General features: G+C 41.5%; 1 protein-coding gene across 10 annotated transcripts in view; it reads left to right on the top strand.

Annotated features, from left to right (window-relative positions):
- Positions 1-21,953, top strand: part of LOC132403025 (1-phosphatidylinositol 4,5-bisphosphate phosphodiesterase beta-1) — a 1,013,243-nt gene that overhangs the window by 769,828 nt on the left and 221,462 nt on the right. For all 10 annotated transcript variants that reach the window (XR_009515160.1, XR_009515161.1, XR_009515162.1 and 7 more), the window contains one exon: positions 2,540-2,717. Coding sequence is in view for 7 of the 10 variants with exons in the window: in XM_059986239.1 (XP_059842222.1) it covers positions 2,540-2,717 (178 nt within the window). In the remaining 3 variants the exon portion in view is untranslated. The remainder of the gene's footprint in view (positions 1-2,539; positions 2,718-21,953) is intronic.

The raw sequence follows: 21,953 nt of genomic DNA, 5'->3' as shown, positions 1-21,953 counted from the left end.
AGACCCAGGGAAATCCTTTCCAAATCTCAGAAGGGTATGGCCCAGGTGCTGGTAATTCAATAATTTGGTTCTGTCCCAACCTTCTTCCATGAAGTAATATCAGCCTCAACAGGAGACAGATCCAGCTTCACTTTGAATCCACACCGTATGCACAAGTAGATGAACAGTATGCGTATTCTGGATACCTAGCCATCTGCCTGATTACCAAAGCTAGTGAAGGAAAGACAGCTGTTCTGTCTGTTAAATCGATGTAGGCAGGATGGCGAAGTAACAGTTCATTTTCCCTGCGTCTTTTCTGCCTCATGGATAAAAGAATGGGCAACAGAACATTGTAATGAACACAGATATCAAAGTGGAATCCTCAGACATGGCTTCACCTCCTCAGTCATGAAAAGAAAGCAGACTTTCTAGCTGAGGATTGAAAGGAGCTGGTACTGAAGCTAGAATCTGAACACAATGCTGGAAGAACTCAGCAGGTCAGGCGGCATCCATGAGAAAAGAGTAGCCAACGTTTCGGGCCGAGACCCTTCATCAGGAATGGGGGGGGGAAGAGAGGACCGAAGCCCAGTAATAGAGATAGGGGAGGGGGTAGGGCCTCAAGGTGCCAGGTGGAAAACCAATCAGAGGAAAGATAAAGGGGGGAAGGAGAGGGGATAAGCATGAAAGAACTGTAGAGATAAAGAAGCAGTAGGTTGAAAGGGGAGTGAGGCAGAGAGGGGCCTGGGATAGGGGAAGGGGGAGGGGGAGGGAATTACCGGAAATTGGAGAATTCAATGTTCATACCACCAAGCTGGAGGCTACCCAGACGGTAGATGAGGTGTTGCTCCTCCAACCTGAGTTTGGCCTCATCATGACAGTAGAGGAGGCCATGTATGGACGTATCCAAATGGGAATGAGAGGCAGAGTTGAAGTGGGTGGCAAACGGAGGTCCTGTCTATTGTATCCTCTGCAACTTCTGCCACCTTCAACAGGACCCCACCACTGAGCACATCTTTCCCTCCCTGCCCCTCTCAGCTTTTCACAGGGGTCGTTCCCTCCACAACTACCTGGTCCACACGTCCCTCCCCACAGAACTCCCACCTGGCACTTATCCCTGCAAGCACAAACGCTACACCTGTCCCCACACCTCCCCCCTTACCACCATTCCGGGCCCCAGACAGTCCTTCCAGGTGAGGCAACACTTCACCTGCAAGACTGCTGGAGTCGTCTATTGCATCCGGTGCTCCCGGTGTGGCCTCTTCTACATCAGCGAGACCTGACGCAGATTGGGGGACTGCTTTGTTGAGCACCTCCGCTCCATTCGTCACAATAGACAGGACCTCCGGGTTGCCACCCACTTCAACTCTGCCTCTCATTCCCATTTGGATACGTCCATATATGGCCTCCTCTACTGCCAAACTCAGGTTGGAGGAGCAACACCTCATCTACTGTCTGGGTAGCCACCAGCCTGGTGGTATGAACATTGAATTCTCCAATTTCCGGTAATTCCCTCCCCTTCCCCTATCCCAGGTCCCTCTCTGCCTCTCTCCCCTTTCAACTTACTGCTTCTTTATCTCTACAGTTCTTTCATGCTTATCCCCTCCCCTTCCCCCTTTATCTTTCCTCTGATTGGTTTTCCACCTGGCGCCTCGAGGCCCTACCCCCTCCCCTATCTCTATTACAGGGCTTCGGTCCTCTCTTCCCCCCCGTTCCTGATTAAAGGTCTCGGCCCGAAACGTTGGCTACTCTTTCCTCACGGATGCTGCCTGACCTGCTGAGTTCTTCCAGCATTGTGTTCGTATTCTTTGATCCACAGCATCTGCAGTTGTATTTTTGTGGTACTGAAGCTAGCTGTCAGCTGTGCTTCTTCAGTGTTGCATAACACTATCTGGCATCCTAAGCGCTATAATCCACACCTTCGCAAACCAGGGGCGCACTTTTTTCTGGTAGGGCATTATCAACAAAGTAAATGAAGGGTAGAGGAAGCTTTTGTTTATCACCCACTTACTTTCCTGTCTATGGCTGTGATCTCCTCTCATTTGTCTCATATGTGCTCATCTTTGTAAAGTGCAAACACAAAACACTGGAAAAGCACTGCAGCATCAGAGTTAACGTTTCAGCACAGTGACCCTTCTTGGTGATTAACATTTCTTTGGAGGTATAATGTGAAGATGAAAACTGGCGGATGGGGCTTGGATGAGAAGGACTGGCAATCTTACTGCTTCATTTTCACCAATCATTTTAATATTTTACTGGCTTCATTGTTCATAACAAAAAAAAGTGTGAGGTGAAGTGAAAAAGAATTTATATAATTTCTAAACCAGGGGTTCCCAACCATTTTTATGCCATGGACCAATACCATTAAGCAAGGAGTCTGTGAACCCCAGGTTGGGAACTCCTGTTCAAGATCTAAATTCTAATTGGTCCCTGTATAGTTTCAGGGAAAAAAATATGCACTCCATCGGAGTAATATAGAGCTTAATAAAATATTTGTTTGTGACACTTCTCCTGTACCAAATTTGGATGAAAAGTTGTTTTAGCATTCCTTCTTATATTTTAGCTTGAGTCAGGCGTTCCCCTTCCAAGCCCAAATGAGATGATGGGCAAGATTCTTATTAAAAACAAGAAGAAAGCACACAAATCTTCCGATGGTAGTGCCAAAAAGAAGCTGTCAGAGCAAGCATCAAATACGTACAGTGACTCATCCAGTGTTTTTGAGCCCTCTTCTCCAGGAGCAGGTACGTTAAGCCCAACTTCATATTTGCAGTGTGTTGTTCCTTCTTCTTCATCGAGATGGTTGGTCTCTGTAATGGCTATTGAACAAGGAAGCTAATCAGTCTGTCTTTGAAGTCTGGCTAAAGAGAATTAGTTTTCTTCTTCCCCGTCTCTCACTTGTTTCTTCCTTAACTCCATAGATGTTGCTTCATCTTTTTGAGTGATTTGAGAAACTTCTGCTTGTCATCAGTACAAAGTTTATTGTACACCAATTTAACCCAATTTCTTTTCTCATGCTCTGATTTAACTTGAGATGGGCAACTGAGAGTTGAACTGTATTGGGGAGAAAGGCACTGGAGACTGCAAATGCTGTAACTTATGGTGTCAAATGTGGAAATCAGCAGGTTAGGCAGCATCTGTGGAGAGAGATAAGCAGTCAATGTCTCAGGTCGAGACCCTTCATCAGGTGCAGGTGAAAGTTCTCCATCTGAAATACTGACTGTACATTTCCCTCCACAGATGCTGCCTGACTTGTTGAATTCTTCCAATATAGTTTGTGTTGGGACTGAGTTTCCTTCTGTAACCCTGCATTAATTGGTTAAGATTTCTCCAGCATTGCCTTCTAAATTCCCAACTGCTGTCACCAAGACAGACCAGGGCAGCTCTCTTATGGGAACATTGTCACTCTGACTTAACTGAGAAATGTGTCCGCTGCATTATCATCAGATTTAAATCTTGGATCCACTCCATCCTCTGCAACAACATTATGCTACTTCTTCAGCTGAAGGACTGCATCACCATCTTCTCAATGGCACAGAGGGATAGATGAGGAATACTGCCCATAGCAAAGCTGTCCGCCTCTCAAGAAAATGACGAAATAAAGAAAATTACGATCTGTCTAGGGTTTATATTTGACAACTATTTGTATCCAATCAGTAGCAGAATCCAAAAGTTGTCATTTCTTAGGGCTTCTGTGCATCTTCTGCACTTGACTTTCTTGTAGGCCAAAGTCAGGGATTTGGGAGTGAATTGCCATAGTAACCAAAGTGAGTAACTGGGGAACAACAAGGGAAACTCATTCCTAATGCACTTTTGGCTTTCATTTTGCTAAACCAGAGCATGAAAAAAAGGACCTGGTTAACATTAATGATAGGTAACTTCAGGATTGATTGCATTGTATCGGTGCCACAAAACGACAAATTATATGTGATATAAGTCAGTGATAATAAACTTTATTCTGATTCTGAAAAGGTGTTCTCAAAAGATTGAATTGCATGCAAGATTAAGCAAAATATGAAGCAACACCTTATGAGCTTAAGATGCAGGATGAAGTGATTCTTTGGAGACAGGCTGTATTGATGTGCTCAGGGTTCTGATGCAGGGTTTTGAACAAAAATGTCCACAATTCCTTTCCTCCAACAGATTCTGCTCAACAGACTGAGCTCCTCCAGTAGATTCTTTGTTGCAGGAGAGAAAAAGATGTTGGAATGGTGGATTAAGGAGGGAGGAACAAGCCTAAGACACGGGAGTATCTTAGTGTCTCTGGGTGACTGAACTCGTAGCTGCCACAAGCAGGCCAAACGGGAAAAATAAGTGACAACTAAGTGACTTACTGCACTAATGCTGGCTACATCTGCTCCGTTATGTAGTCTAAGTGATGGATTAGACAAGAACTGAGCGGTAGAATAATTCTAATTTCAAGTGAAAATAATGGAGACTACCTGAGTTTGAAATTGATTTTGAAACTCATTTTTTTATTTTCACATGGCAAAAGTAAGAAAAATTCTGATCTAGAGGGTGATATATGGAAGAGAGAATGCAGAAGCCAGAGGCAGTACAAAAAATATGTGTTCTTGAACGAATATCAAGAAAGTAGACCAAGAGCATTTAATGTTCATTAATGATGGCTTCCAGCTGAACGCACAATCTACTCAACGTAAGATTTAACACTGCCTTTGTGGATTTGACTGCTGCACTTTCTCAAGCTGTTGTGTCATGAGATCAAATATGCCAAGTCAGCTCTGTGGTTGGCTGCATTACAAGAAATACTGGCCTGCAGAACTCCTTACCAAGTCAGCCAGAACTTAGGCTCACTCAGATTTGTAATTGGACAAAAAATAGATGACAGCTACGTTCTACTTCTGCATCTGGTCACCTTCAAGTCATTTCTATTAAAAGTAGGGTTAACCAAGTAGGAGTTGCCCCATTGACCCACGGTAAGGCATGTAAGAAAATGGTACTGCCTTTCCTCCTGCATCTGTGTGTAGCTTGGCATGTGAAGTTATTGATGCAGTGAACCAGTGTTGGATCCCAAAAATTATAGAGGGGAGCATTCTCAAAGATGGAAAGTGTCAAGTGTTTAGGTCATGGTTTGGGTTGCAATCCATCATCAGCAATCGCCACCACCCAGGACATGCTCTTTTCTCACTGATGCTATCAGGTTGAAGGCACAAGAGCTTCAGGACTTGCACCACCAAGTACAAGAACAACTAGAACCATCAGGCTCTTGAATAAACAGGGATAACTACACTCACTTGGCCCCATCATTGAAATGTTCCTACAACTAATGATCTCATTTTAAGGACTCTTTATCTCATTATCTCATGCTCTCATTATTTATTGCTATTTATTTATATCTGCATTGGCACAGTTTGTTGCCTTTTGCACTCTGGTTGATCTTTCATTGATGCTATTATAGTTACGATACTATAGATTTGCTGAGTATGTCCACAAGAAAATGAATCTCAAGATTGTATATGGTGACATACAGTCGGCCCTCCTTATCCGCGAGGTCCGCAACGTGAACACCCAGAAGTGCTCTTCCGGCACTTGTTTTTTTCCGAGCATGTACGGACTTTTTTTTCTTGTCATTATTCCCTAAACAATGCAGTATGATAACTATTTTACATAGCATTTACATTGTATTAGGTATTATAAGTAATCTAGAGATGATTTAAGGTATACAGGAGGATGTGCGTAGGTTAACGTGGATCAGGATTGAAAAAAATCGTAAGTTCTCTTGCTCAGTAAGTCGGAACAGGTACATCCGGTATTATTTAGCGTCAGTTAGTCAAATGTTTGGCTTAGTATATAGTATATATTTTACCTTTCTATGCATATAAAACACTTAAGAACGTATGTTTCAGCGCCTGGCTCAGGAACTACTTCTCGAGTTCGATCCAGTGACAGACCGCTATCGAGTGCGCTCTCCACCGTGCTTGGTTGATGTGAGGATCAAAAACCCAATAAGGCTACAATTTTTGCTTAGTAATAATTGTAGCTTTCATCGGGGCACAGCCTTTCTCACTTTATCCTTTAAAATTGTTCGGATTGTTGACCAACTGTAGCCTGACGCTTTTCCAATGACCGATGGCGTTTCACCTTTTCGATCGCTTTATTATTTCCATTTTATTTTCAATCGCGATCGTGATTATTTTCGTGAACAGAAACGCTGCAGATTCAGATCTCTACCATTGGGTCCTAATGTCCACTGCACTGAGACAGGTTAAATAAGGTCTGGCGTTCCGCTGGGTCCTAAGATCCACCGCATTGAGACAGGTTGAATACAGGACTTGAGCATCCGCAAATTTTGGTATCCGTGAGAGGTCCCGGAACCAATCCCCCGCGGATAAGGAGGGCCGACTGTACAGCACTTTGAAAATAAAATTTACTTAGAACTTTGAAAAACAAACCCTTCATCCGGATTCTGAAATATGCAACAAGGAAATGCACATTTAAAATTTTTTTAATATATTTTATTTAATTTTTTAAAGAAGGAATATAAGGACTCAATTAATACATATTGGAAAAAATTAATTCAATTACATTAATAAGTCCAAGAGAAAAAAAAGAGCACCTATCCCAACACTATCTCCCTGCATTTAGAAAAAAGGAGAAAAAAACATAAAAGACAAAGGAAAGAAAGGAGAGAAGAAGAAAGAAAAGAAAAAAAAAAGAAAAAGAAGAGTAGGCATCCAGCTCTCAGTCAGTTTAAAATACAAATGAAAGAAACTAGCTTATAATAAGGGATATATTAATTAAAAATAAATAAATAAATATTTTAACCAATCTGGGCATTTAAGTAATCCAAGTATGGTTGCCAAATCTCAATGAACATAGTGTATCCATTCCTAAGGGTATAGGTAGTCTTCTCAAGGGGTATACAACTTCGCATTTCTTTCTTCCAATGATCAATATGTACAAGGGAATTGGATTTCCATGTTACTGCTATGCACTTCCTGGCCACTGAGAGTGCAATTTTAATAAATTTGGATTTATTCCTGGGGAGTTTAACTTTCAAAACTGCTAAGTTCCCCAGAAGAAACAATTCTGGGTCTAGAGGGAGATCCATCCCCAGAATCTTTCCCAGCACCTCCCCCAGATCTATCCAAAAAGATCTCAGTTTCGTGCATAGCCAAGTGGAATGCAAAAAGGTACCAATATCTATGCCACTCCTGAAACTCTTATCAGAAATTTCTGGTTTATTTTTATGTATTTTTTCTGGTGTGAGATACAACTGATGTAAAAAAGTTAAGTGGTAACACTGTCCAAGCATAGATGGGACCAGCATTGATGATCAATTACAATGCCCAAATCCAACTCCCATCTCTCCTTCAATCTGTATATACCAAGCTTTGGGCATTGGTCCTGGAATAAAGAATACATATTAGAAATAAATTTAGTTGTATTCCCCTTTCGAATTAGAATCTCCATGTCTGATCACCTTGGTAGGGCCAGTGATGGACCCAAACAGTCCCTCAAAAAAGATCGTAATTGGAGATAGCAGAAGAATGTGTTAGATAAATTATATTTATTTTTAAGTCCCTCAAAAGACTTAAATTGCTTCTGCTGATTATAACAATCTTCAATGCACCTGATACTGTGTTGATACCAGGTGACTAGAAATTTATTGCCCAGAGTCATGGGTATTAATCTGTTCCAAGACAGAGGCATCTTTGAGGATGTTCCTTTTTTAAGACCCATAAGTTGTTTAATTTTTTTCCCAGATATAAATTACATGTCTCAGTAGAGGGTTGTTTGTATTCTTTTTAATTAATTTAGAGTCCCATTTATATATAAATCCTCCTGACAACTCTTCTCCTACCATATGTGAGCCAATTGTAACCCAAGAAGGAATAGTTGTCTCATCAAAAAAAGAAGCAATAAAACGTGCTTGTGCAGCTAAATAATATTTTTTAAAATCCGGTAATTTTAACCTTCCCAATTTATAGTCCCAGGTCAATTTTTCCATGGAGATTCTAGATATTTTACCAGACCATAAAAATAGACGAATATGTCCATTGAGAATCTTTAAAAAATTATTGGATAATGGGATAGGTAAAGACTGAAAAAGATACTGAATTCCTGGCATTATCTTCATTTTATACAGTTTACCCTGCCCAGTGTGATGGGCAGGCTTATCCACCTACGTAGGTCCTCCTCGACATTCAGCAGCAAGGGGAGATAATTAAGTTTATAAAGGTCATCCAAATTACAATTAAACCTAATCCCCAGATACTTCATGTTGGATTTAAACCATCTAAACTGTGTGCCATGTTGATATTGGGCATAGTCTCCTCTACCTAAAGGTAAAATTTCACTTTTATTCCAAGACTATACCATAATTGTCCAGCAAGGCCCTAAGTCTTACCAAAGAGCCAGCCGGGTCAGCCAAACATACTAAAATGTCATCAGCAAATAAATTAATTTTATCTTCTTCCTGGGCCACTTTAAACCCCTTTATGCCTGGAACCCATCCATCAGCCTCAGCCAATGGTTCTATTGCCAGAACAAATAGAGCTGGAGATAGTGGGCAATCTTGTCTACTAGATCTATGTAGAGAGAAAACTGGTGAAGTCTGCCCGTTCATAATTATTTTGGCCTTAGATTGATGGTAAAGTGCTCTTATCCAATTTATGAATATTTGGCCTAGACCAAATATTTCCATTGTTTTAAATAAAAAATCCCATTCAAGTCTATCAAAGGCCTTTTCAGCAACTAAAGCCACTGCTACAGTCTGGTCCACCTTCGTTTTAGCTAAATGTAATATAGTCAATAGTCTGCCAATATTATCAGATAATTGTCTATTTTTAATAAATCCTGTTTGATTGGATTTAATCAATTTTGGCAAATATCGAGCTAATCTGCTAGCCAGTGCCTTTGCTATAATTTTATAGTCCACATTTAAAAGTAAGATAGGCCTATAAGATGCTGGTTTTAGCGGATCCTTATCCTTCTTAAGAATTCATGTAATAATTGCTGTTGAAAAGGATTCTGGTAGTGTATGGGTCTCCTCAACCTGAGTCACAACCCTCATAAAAAGGGGCATTAATTGATCCTTAAATTTTCTCTAAAATTCAGGGGGAAACCATCATCTCACGGCGATTTATTAGCCAGTAATAAGCCTAGGGCTCTTTCAATTTCATCCCCAGAAAAAGGGGGATTCAATTCTTCCTGACCTTGTTGACTCAATTTAAGAAGTTGTAAGTTAGACAAGAAATCATCAATTTTCAGTGAGTCTCCCACTGATTCCGATTTGTATAGTTCGGAATAGAACTGCTTAATTAAAGGTATCATTTATTTCTTTTGGCTTATATGAAATCTGACCTTCCCCTGTTTGAATCGTATTTATTGTTCTGGTGGTTTCTTCCACCCTCAATTGCCAAGATAGTACTCTATGGGTTCTCTCTCCTAATTCATAGTATTGTTTTGATTTTAGTATCATTTTTTCTATTCTATAGGTTTGTTTTGTGTTATACTCTAATTTTTTATAATTTTCCTCTGTTGTTGAATTCTGATGATCTTTTTCTAATTGTGTTATTTCTTTCTCCAGTTCATTTAATTCTGTTACGTATTTATTTTTATGCCCTTAACATATCCAATTATCTGTCCTCTTAAGTATGCTTTTAATGTGTCCCATAATAAGAAATTATTGGCAGTAGAGGGTGAGTTCGTCTCACAGAACAATTCTATTTGAGCTCCAATAAAACTGCAAAACTTTGGTCTTTTCAACAGCAAAGGATTAAAACGCCACCTATATAATGTTTTTGTTTATCAGGCATTTCAATTGATAAAATTAAAGGTGAGTGGTCTGAGAGTAGTCTAGCGGCATACTCTGTTTGAATGATCCTACTTTCTAATTTAGCTGATATTAGAAATGTCAATTCGAGAGTAGGAATCATATTGTTTTGAGTAGAAAGAGTAGTCTTTTTCCCTTGGATGTTGCAGTCTCCAAGCATCTATTATATTCAAGTCCTTCATGAAGGCCAGGGTGGTTTTTGCTGCCCTGACCTTCACGACTTTTTTAACTGATCTGTCCAAAATTGGATCCAGGCAAAACTCGAAATCCCCTCCAATTCAGATATTTTCATATCCTTGAACAACTTTCAAAAAAATATTTTGGATAAATTTCCTGTCATCATAATTGGGGGCATATAAATTCAAAAGTGTGCAGGATTCTGAATATATTTGACAATTGACCATAACAAATCTCCCGGCCGGATCCACGATAGTACCCTGCACCTTCACTGGCAAATTCTTCCCTATCAATACTGCCACTCCTCTGGCTTTAGAATTAAAGGAGGAGGCTATTACTTGACCAACCCATCCTCTCTTTAATTTGTTATGTTCTGTCACTGCTAGATGAGTTTCTTGAAGAAAGGTAATATCAATATGATTTTTTTTAAGATATGCCTGGACCTTTTTTTCCTTCTTATCAGTCCATTTATCCCATTAACATTAAGACTTAAAAATGTAATTGCTCTATTCGTAGTTATCAGATTTTATTGGTTGATAATTCCTGCCCACAAAAAAAGTATAAATTAATCCCTCTTCTTTGAGTGACGTTTTCAATAGAGTATAGAAAATAGAAAGGAAACCAAAGAGGAAAGAAAATAAAAGGAAAAAAGAAATAAACAAAGAAACAGAAAGGGAGAAAACCCCTCCCAGCTGGCGCTCCAAGTCCATGGCGCCTTCAAGACGTACAAACAAGCTGGATGAACTCAGCAGGTCGGGCAGCATCCATTGAAAGAAGCAGTCAACATTTCAGGCTGAGACCCTTCGTCAGGGCTAAAGAAGGAGGGGGCAGGGGCCCTATAAAGAAGGTGGGGGGAGGGTGGAAAACCAATCAGAGGAAAGATCAAGGCATGGGGGAGGGTATAGGCAGGAGAGGTGAAGAAGGAATCTAAGGGGAAAGAACTATGGGTAGTAGAAGAAGGCAGAGTCATGAGAGGTGATAGGCAGCTAGAAGAGGAGACAGAGTGAAGGTGGGATGGGGGAAGGGAGCCTTAACCCCTCTTACTGTGGGGTCTGATAAACATCACACTAAAGATGGACATTCTTTAACATATAATATAATTAATAAGAGACAAAAAAATTATCCACTCCGCCAATAAATCCTTAATTAAACACCTGTAAAAATAAATTATATTCCACGCCCATTATTACTAAATATCTAACATAATCTATAATATTGAAAGTAAATATCAATATAGCAATATATCTAAATAAAGAAGAGATTTCAAAGAAACTTACTAAATATAACCCTAAATATTGTAACTTAATACATATCCATACCAAAAATTAAGCATATAAAAAGGTGATATCTATATAATCAAAGCTATTCATTCTAGTTATAACAAAATTAGATGAACTATATAGTTCCTAAGTAGTATAATTCAAAAAGACCATGCATAATCAATATTTTAAATCATTATAGTCTTCATCCATAATCATACAGGTTCGAAGTTCAAGATTATGTTGTTAAAATTAATCTATATTAATAAAGAAAATCAAATAATTTTCTTTATATATTTTGTCCAAGATACATCTTTCTAAGCCTCTTGTTCCAGAAGGATATTCTGAATCACAATGTCTCAGATATTTTTTGAATGAAGTTTATCACCTCCTGGGGGTTAGTAAAAAATTTCCTCCCTCCATCCAACAGAGTAATTCTCAGCTTCACTGGATATAATAAAGAATATTGAAGACCTTTATTCTTTAATAACCTCCTTGTTAAGTCTTTCCTTTTTCTTAACAAGGCCCCACACTAATTTCTGGAAAGAAGAATATCTTTCCGCCTTCAAACTCTAATAGGCCATTTCTCTCTCTCTCCTCTATTGCTGCAGCTCATAATACTTTCTGTTTATCTTGATACTTCAAAAAGCGTATAAGTATAGAGGGCGGCCTTTGCTCTGGAGGTGGTCGGGGGAGTAAAGTCCTGTGGGCTGTTTCTATAATTAATTCTTCATCAAAATGTTTTTTCCCCAGAATTTTAGGGATCCATTTTTGTAAGAAAGTTACTGCGTCCCTTCCTTCCAGTCCCTCCTTTAAACCCACTAACTTGATATTATTTCTTCTGCTATAGTTTTCAAGGGAGTCCAGTTTATCCATTATTTTTACTTTCTCAGTCCTCCAGGAATCTTTTCCTTTCTCCAGGCTTTGTAATCTATTCACAACACTCTTCATATTATTTTCTAAATCCTGGATTCACAAATTTAAAGATTCCAAAGTCTGCTTCATTTCCTTAGATTCTTGCATAATAAGATCTAAATGACTCTCAAATTTGTCCATCCTGCCGGTTAAAGTCCAAACTACATCAGCCAACTCATGAATCGCAGCTGCGAGGTCACTGCCCGAGCTGTCACCGCGTCGCGCTGCCACCGTCCTTGGACCTTCCACAGGCTCAGAGGAACTACCGGACGAGCAGACCTCATCACCATTACTTCCATGTCCCTCAACTCCAGACGCTCCGGGGGGTGCAAGGCCACCAGTAGGATTTCCACAATTTTTCCTTTTAACCATTGCTTTTATTAAGGTTATATGAGAGCCTTATAAACAGGTTGTAAAGAACTTTGGTAGGAGTTATTCAGGGAAGCGCCCGATCAATGGTACGACATCACGTGACCTCTCTGACTCACGTTTTAAAATGTAACCACATCCAAATGTTGTGCCCAGGTTTATTCATAAGCCTCTCTCCATTTTTTATTAGATTTTAATTTTTTTATTGTAATCTCAAATCCTCAAAATGTTGTATTTTGTGGAACTGCAGGCAAGGCAGAGTGGTTACTTTATTGTGGAATATAACAAAAAAAGGCATTGCTGGAAGAAACAGTTATGGAGCAAGTTTCCCTGTCCTGGCATTTTACCTAAGAATGTAATGTTTAAGGCTGATTGGCCCTATACTTAGACTGATGTTGAATTTTTGCTCACTCGTGGATCGAGGTGAGTTCCTCTTGAAGCTGAGCCTTCCGACTAGATGGTGTAAATGAAATAGTAACCTGCTGCCTTGATTGGGACTTATTTGACTCACCTAATGGACTTAATAAGGCAGAGATTTTCATGAGCGAACAGTGAGACACCAGTGCTATGCTGGGAGAGAGCAAATTCAAATGAGTAGCTGAGATGAACCGACGATAGTAAACATTTCCAAAACAGACATCCAGCGAGGAACCACTCTCTGCTGTGAGTCCTGAACTTGCATAAGCCCACCGAAATAGGAATTCCAGGCCTTGTGGGTAAAGTGAAGAAAAGTGGGTAAGTTTGGTTAGTTTACATAAGACAGTACAGCACAGGAACAGGCCCACTGGCCCAGAATGACTGCACTGGGCATGATGCCAAATTAAACTACTCCTTCTGTCTGCAGGTGATTCATGTTCCTTCTTCACCTGCTTATTCATGTGCCTGTATAAAAGCCTCCTAAAAGCTATTATTGTATCTGTTTCCACTACCACCCCCGGCAATACATTCCAAGCACAAGTGCAAAAAAAACCTCATCCTGCACATTAAACTTCCCCTCTGTTACCTTAAAGCTCTCCGTCCCAGTATTTGACATTTCTACACCAGGAGAAAGATTCTGGCTGTCCACAGTTCCTCTGCCTCGCACTGCTTCTTCAGCTCTGTGTTCCCAGCGATGAAGGCATGTGTGCCCTACGTCTTCCTTAGCACCCTATCGACTTACAGTGACACTTCCAGGAAAATATGGGGACACCAAGATATCACTGTACCTCTATTGTTTAACTATTTTAGTGTTTCCTGAATTATTGTGTTCAATTCATTAAAGCATTCAATACTTTTTATTTTCTTAATTATATCAATCACCAGTTTTTAACATACCTTTGAACATTGGAGGGCTGTTACAAAGTTTTAGCAGAGATTGATCAGAGTTGAGGCTCCGTCTCGAGGCTGTGAGGGTACTCTAAAGCAGTGCAGGATCAGTGACCATGTCAACAAGCCCCTCACCACACTGTTCCACGTGCAAAGATGCAGCTTGTTCAGAACCTCCACAATTGGCCAGGAGAATGGACGGTGAGTCCAGAGAGTGGGTCAAACCCAGCTTGGCCCAGCTCATTACCTGAGGTTAATTTGTTTGCAAAAGTTAGGGATTTGCTACCTGGCTAGTGTGTGTTATGGCATGTTCCACCATCTGTCAGTCAGTACTCAGAAAGCTATGAGCATAAGTAAAGGGTGGTTGGGGCTTAAAGCTGTAGGGATAAGAAATTTGATAAATTATTTTAATCCAGAAGTCCTTTATTTGCTAAAGGGATGTGGGCTTTGTTGTTATAGCCAGCATTTAACTGCCCATCCCTTACTGCCCTTGAGAAAGTGGTGGTGAGCTGCCTTCATGAACTGCTGCAGTCCATGAGGATGTTCCAGGATTTTGATCCAGTGATATATTTCCATGTCAGAATGGGGTGCGTGGGCTGCAGGGCCCCCTCCAGGTGATGACACTCTCATGATTTTGCTGTCCCTGAAGTATTTCCGCAGTCCACAATTTTCAGTTTACCGAATGACAAAACTAAGATCTCATTGAGCACGGGAGCTGAGGAATTTGCAGCACGTGGAAAGGAGATCTCTTCTCACGGCCTTTTCCATTCTGCTGTTTGCCAATGTGTTTCACGTTTCCTGGTCATTTCTGAAGTGTTCCCAAGCCAGGTAAAGGACTGTAGAGCCTGTCGTCCCGAATTGCACTTGCTAAGGTGATGGTGAACTGCCCCCTTGAACCACCGCCATCTGCTCATGAAGACAGTACCAGAGTGCTTGTGGTTAGGGAGTTCTGATCCTGTAACAATGAAGGTATTGGGACACATTTCCAAGTCATCACGATGTGCGACCTGGAGAGGACCCCGACAGTGGTCGTGTTCCCATGCACCTGCTGCCCCTTGCCTTTCTCGGCACGAGAGTTCACAGGGTTGGGAGGAGTAATCAGAATAGCAGCAGTACATTTTGTGGGGCATACACATTGCAGATACTGCACTGGTGGGGTGGAGGGGTCGGGAAGGAACTGAGAGTGGAAAATAAATGAAAGCGCAGCTGCTTCAATCTGAAGCCGAAGCAGCTATGCTGGAAGAACTCAACCAGTCAGGCAGCATCTGTGGAAAGAGAAATAGGTTAATGTTTTGGGTCGGAGGTCCTCTGAGGAAGAGCCACTGCCCAAAATGTTAACCAGTTATTTTTTCATGGATCTTGCTTGACTGGTTGAGTCCTTACAGCATTTTCATCATTGTTTGAGGGGACCGAAGTCTAGGGAGGTAACTTTATCCTGGACAGGGCCAAATTCCATCCACCCAGACAAATGGTCAGTTCTGCAGCATGCTTCCTACTTGTTCCTTGTAATTGTAGGGAGGCTTTGGGGGGGTTGTGGTGAGTCACCCTCCACAGGGCGCTTATTCTTCCAGCCTATGACCCCTGAGGACTCTGTCCTATGATATAACAAATCTCATTCTCTGCACAATTCTTTGTCAATAGAGCTGTTGATGCTTACCTCAAATGACCTGAGTTCAATCCTGACCTCAGGAACTTCCTGTGGAGAGTTGCACAATCTCCATATGATTACACGATGTTTCTTCCCACATCTTAACGGTGTGCTAGTTGGTTCATTGGCCACTGTAAACTACCCTTACCATTGGGTAGGTGCCAGGGGAATTGGGGAGGGTGTTGATGGGCACGTGAGAGAGAATAGGACAGGCAGTGAGATTGTTGATTTGGCGTAATTTAAAATTGGTGATCCTCCATTGTTGTGCCCCAGCTAAAGAAAATGGCCTCTCCGCACTGTATCTATCCAAATGCTTATTAATAAGATCATAAGATATAGGAGCAGAATTAGGCCATTTGGCCATCAAGTCTGCTCCGCCATTTCATCATGAGTAATCCATTTTCCTCTCAGCCCCAATTTCCTGCCTTCCCCTCCATATCCATTCATGCCCTGACCAATCAAGAATCTATCAACCTCTGCCTTACATATTTACAAAGATGGCCTCCACAGCTGCCTGTGGCAATGAATTCCATAGATTCACCACTCTCTGGTTGAAGAAATTTCTCCTCATCTCCTTTCTAAAAGGACGCCCCTCTATTATCTCACCGTGCTCTCTGGCTTTAGACACTCCCACCAGAGGAAACATCCTCTCCACATCCACTCTATCAAGTCCTTTCACCATTCAATGGATTTCAATAAGTTCACCGTTCATTCTTCTGATTTCCAGTGAATACAGGCCCAGAGTCATCAATTGCTCTTCATATGACAAACCATTTAATCCTGGAATCATTTTCACGAACCTCCTTTGAACCCTTTCCAATTTCAGCACATCCTTTCTAAGATAAGAAGCTCAAAACTGCTCACAATATTCCAAGCGAGGCCTCACCAGTGCTTTATAAAATCTCAACAGTACATCTTTGCTTTTATATTCTAAACCTCTTGAAATGAATGCTAACACTGCATTTGTATTCCTCACTGCCGACTCAACCTGCAAATTAGCTTTTAGGGAATCATACACAAGGACTCCCAAATCCCTTTATGCCTCAGATTTTTGTACTTTTCTCTCCATTTAGAAAATAGTCAACCCTTTTATTTCTTCTACCAAAGTGCATGACCATACACTTCCCAACACTGTATTCCATCTGCTATTTCTTTGCCCACTCTTCCAATCAGTCTAGGACCTTCTGTAGCCTCTCTATTTCCTCAAAACTACCTGCCCCTCCGCCTATCTTCGTATCCTCTGCAAACTTTGCAACAAAGCCATCAATCCCATCATCTAAATCATTGACATATAATGTAAAAAGAATCAGTCCCAACATAGACCCCGTGGAACACCACTAGTCACCAGCAGCCAGCCAGCCAGCAAAGGCTCCCTTTATTCCCACTCTTTGCCTCCTGCCAATCAGCCACTGCTTTATCCATGCTAGAATCTTTCCTGTAATAATACCATGGGTGTGTAACTTGTTAAGCAGCCTCGTGGGTGGCACCTTGTAGAAGGCCTTCTGAAAACCCAAGTACAGAACATCAACCGATTCTCCTTTGTCTATTCTGCTTGTTATTTCTTCAAAGAATTACGACAGATTTGTCAGGCAAGATTTTTCTCTTGAGGAAATCATGCTGACTACAGTCCATTTTATCATATGCATCTAAGTACCCCGAGACTTCATCCTTAACAATCGGCTCCAGCGCCTTCCCAACCACTGAGGATAGACTAACTGGCCTATAATTTCCTTTCTTCTGCCTCTCTGGCTTCTTGAAGAACAGAGTGACATTTGCAATTTTCCAGTGCTCTGGGACATTCCAGAATCTAGTGATTCTTGAAAGATCATTACTAATGCCTCCACAATCTCCTCAGCCATCTCTTTCAGAACCTTGGGGTGTACACCATCTGGTCCAGGTGACTTATCTACCTTCAGGCTTTTCTGTTTCCCAAGAACCTTCTCTCTCGTAATAGTAACTTCACACACCCATGACCCACACCTGGAATTCCACCATACCACTAGTCTCTTCTACAGTGAAGACTGATGCAAAATACTTGCTCAGTTCATCTGCCATTTCCTTGTCTCCTATTACTACCTCTCCAACATAGTTTTCCAGCAGTTTGATGTACACTCTCACCTCTCTTATACTTTATATATCTGTATAAACTTTTGGCATTCTCTTTAATATTATTGGTTAGCTTACTTTTGGATTCCATCTTTACCTTAATGACTTTTTAGTTGTCAGCTGCTGGTTTTTAAAAGCTTCCCAGTCCTCTAACTTCCCACTAATTTTTGCTCTATTATATACCCACTCTTTGGCTTTTATGTTGGTGTTGACTTTCCTTGTTAGCCATGGTGCTGTCATCTTGCCTTTAGAGTATTTCTTCCTCTTAGGGATGTACATATCCTGTGCCTCCCAAATTGCTTCCAGAAATTCCAGCCATTGCTGCTCTGCCGTCATCCTTGAGGGTGTTCTTTTCCAATCAATTCTAGCCAATTCCTCTCTCACGCCTCTGTAATCTCCTTTACTCCACGCCAATACTGATACATCTGACTTTAGCTTCTCCTTCTCAAACTGCATAGTGAATTCAATCATATTATGATCACTTGCTCCGAAGGGTTCTTTTACCTTGAGCTCTCTAATCCATTCTGGTTCATTGCACACCCAATCCAGAATAGCTGATCCCCTAGTGGGCTCAACCACGAGCAGCTCTAAAAAACCATCTCATAGACATTCTAGAAATTGCCCCTCTTCAAATCCTGCACCAACTTGATTTTCCTAGTCGACCTGCATACTGAAGTCCCCCATGAATATTGTAACATTGCCCTTTTGGCATGCACTTTCTATCTCCTGTAGATAGGTAATAGCTTGTAGACCAGATCCTTACCACTGTTTGGGGTCTGTATATAACTCCCATCAGGGTCTTGTTATCCTTGCTGTTCCTTAGCTCTATCAACAACAATTCAATACCTTCCGACCTTATGTCACCTCTTTCTGATGATTTAATTTCATTTTTTTTTTACCAACAGACCCATGCCACCCCCACTGCCTTTCTTCCTATCCTTTCCAATGTGTATCCTTGGTTATTAAGCTCCCAGCTATAATCTTCTTTCAGCCATGATTTAGTGATGACTACAACATCATACTTGCTAATCTGTCACTGTGCTGCAAGCTGATCTGCCTTATTCTGTATACTGTGAGCATTCTAATGTGCTACCTTTAGTCCTGTATTCACGCTTTTCGATTTTGTCCCCCTTTTACGTTGCCCTATCATCTCACCACGCATTGTAAACCAACTACCGCATCTTCAGCACTATCACTCCAGTTCCCATCCCGCTGCCAAATCAGTTTAAATCCATCCGAACAACTCCAGTTGACCTGCCCTCAACGATATTAGACCCCCCCTCGGGTTCAAGTGTAACCCATCCCTTTTGTACGGGTCGTATCTTCCCCTGAAGAGATCACAATGATCCATAATTCTGAAACGCTGCCCTCTGCACCCGTTCCTTAGCCATGTGTTCACCTGCCAAATCAGAAACAAGAGAAAATTGTTTCTGCAGACGCTGGAAATCCAGGCAACGCACACAATGCTGGAGGAACTCAGCAGGCCAGACAGCAGCTATTCAAAAAAGTACAGTCGATGTTTTGGACCAAGACCCTTCAGCAGGATTGGAGAGAAAAAGCTGAGGAGTAGATTTGAAAGGTGGGGGGAGGCGAGAGAGAAACGCCAGGTGATAGGTAAAACTTGGGGTGGGGGGGAATGAAGCAAAGGGCTAGGAAGTTGATTGGTGAAAGAGACAGAAGGCCATGGAAGAAAGAAGGTGGGGGTGGGGGGGGAAGCACCTTTCAAGGGAGGCATTGGGCTGGCAAGGAGATAACAGGAGAGAAGGACAAAAGGATGGGAAATGGTGAAGGAGGATGTGTGGAGGCATTGCTGGAAGTTGAGAAATCGTGTTTACTGGAAATTTGAGAAATTGGTGAGACCTGACGTAGATTGGGAGACCGCTTTGCCGAGCATCTACGCTTCGTCCACTTTCTGTCACCCATCAACTTCCTAGCTCTTTGCTTCATCCCTCCCCCTCCAAGTTTCTCCTGGTGTTTCTCTCTCCCCTCCCCCCACCTTTCAAATCTACTCCTCAGCTTTTTTTTCTCCAGTCCTGCCAAAGGGTTTCGGCCTGAAACGTCGACTGTACTTTTTTCCATGGATACTGCCTGGCCTGCTGGTTCCTCCAGCGTTTTGTGTGTGTTACCAGATTATCCTGTTCTTACCGTCACTGGCACATGACACAGGCAGCAATCCAGAGTTTACTACCTTAGAGGGTCTGTTCCTCATCTTTCTCCCGAGCTTCCTGAAAAACTCTCTTCAGGATCTCCTCAAGTTGTCTGTCTATTGTCATTGGTGCCAATATATACCAAGACTTCTGACTGCTCACCCTCGCCCTTGAGAATGCCATGGAAACGACCTGAGACATCCCTGATCCTGGCACCAGGGAGGCAACATATCTTGTGGGTGTCTCTATCAGGACGCAGAATCCTGTATCTGTTCCTCTGACTAAAGAATTTCCTATCAACACTGCAGTCCTCTTCACCTCTCGTGATTAATGCCAAATTTAATGAAAGATTTAATAAATAACATGGAATTCGTGGAACTTGTTTCTTCCACAACTTTATGGGCAACGTTTTACCACAATAGTACTTCTGACTGTCCACAAGAAAACTCTTCATTTTGGATATACCACATTCCACATTTATTCTTGGATAGGAACGTTGACTTGGTGTCCCACCAAGTTTAAGATATTTACATAAATATTAAGTGAGTTGTATCTTTAAGGACTGGCCATACCATGTTGCATGGAGGGCTTACTCACATCAGTAATGGGTCATCTGTCACATGTTCTAGTCCTGTTACTTACAACACCAAGAGCTTAAAGATACCACAATATCCCAATATTTTGCCCATCAGAGTTGTTGTATACTGTGTGAAGTAATGGGCTTTATCTTTCAGATCCTCATAGATCTGATTGCCAAAGCAGTATCTCAAATATTGTTCTTTCTCTCATTTAGGCCTCATGAGCAACTGCACGTTTTATCTTCCTGGTCATCTAGGCTTAATTTATTTGTTTGTTTAAGATAAAAGCAATCCCCCAGCATCACCCCCTCTCCCCCTCCTCCACCAGAATTCTGGAGCAACACATGATGGGATACTTAATCTTTTGTAATTTAATCATTTGCAGAATATTCTAAGAATTATCTTCTCTTGGGGATTTATTGAGGTCACCAAGGGTTATAAGTAGATTATTGTGTGGGCAAAGATCTGACAAATGGAGTTTAATGTAGGAAAATATGAAATTCATCAAGAGCTGGAATTCAGGACAGACTGTTAGAGACTCTAAGAAATAAAAAAAGAAGTGGTCCATATAGTCTCTTGGGTTTGCTCTGCCATTCAACAAGAATATACCTATCCAACTTTCTTTAAGTCCTCTTCCCAGCCCTCTCCCCCATAGCTCTTGATTCATGACTCATCCAAAATGTACTTCAGCTTGAAAAGGATATACCCTCCACAATTTACTGAGCAATAAATTCCGCACAGAGAGAGAAGACATTCAGCCTCATGTGAGCAGACACCCACTTGTTCCGCAACCATGCCCTCTGGTCTAACACTTCCATGCAAGGAGAGATACCCTCTGAATATTTATGCTGTCAATCCCCCATGCTTCTTGTCTGATTCAGTTAGGTCACCTCCCAATCTTCTAAAGTCTTATCAGTAACAGACCAAATCTTCCATGGAACTCAGTCCTTTTGTCCCAGGATTATCCCAGTGAATCTCCTTCGAACTGGCTCCAAGGACAACATCTGGGGTCCAGAACTGTACACAATACTTTATATGTGCTCTCACCGGTGCTTTGCATAACTGGTAAGAATACCCTGCTTTAATGTGAAGTGGACTGCTTCACACATTCCCCACATTGTACGTATTCCATTGCCACTCATGTAACCTATGGCTATCTCTTTATCCTTCCTGCAGCTCATCCTCCCACCTTCTGCACATCAGGATACAGAATGTTAATTTCATTGATGTGTATTTTACACAACTGCGGTCCCCACATTGATGCCCAAAGCGCTTCACCGGTTACAAGTTAGCAGGCTTAGAAGTGATTCTTCTTTCGCTTCTTGCTGCTTCAATACTCTGACCATGCCCACGCGTGAATTCTGGCTCCTGTCTCGCAAAACAGCCCTTTATGTTGCATTGTATTGAAAGTCTTCTGAAAATGCAAATCTGGTTTCTCTCTGCTTAATAGTTTCTCAAAGACCTCTAATGCATTTATCAGAGCTGAACTCTCCTTTCTGAAACCATGCAGACTCCGCATGAAAGGTTATGGCTTCCCAATATTCTGTCTTTATCATCTTAATAATTGTAACATTTTTCTAATAACATGCTTGGTTAGCCAGCATATAGCTGCCCGGTTTTTACTTCCCACCTTATTTGAATGAGGGTACTTTTCCAGTCTTCCATTACTTTTACAGT

Source organism: Hypanus sabinus, chromosome 12, assembly GCF_030144855.1.
Source record: "Hypanus sabinus isolate sHypSab1 chromosome 12, sHypSab1.hap1, whole genome shotgun sequence".
Lineage (NCBI taxonomy): Eukaryota > Metazoa > Chordata > Chondrichthyes > Myliobatiformes > Dasyatidae > Hypanus > Hypanus sabinus.
This window is presented reverse-complemented; position numbering and strand designations above follow the sequence as displayed.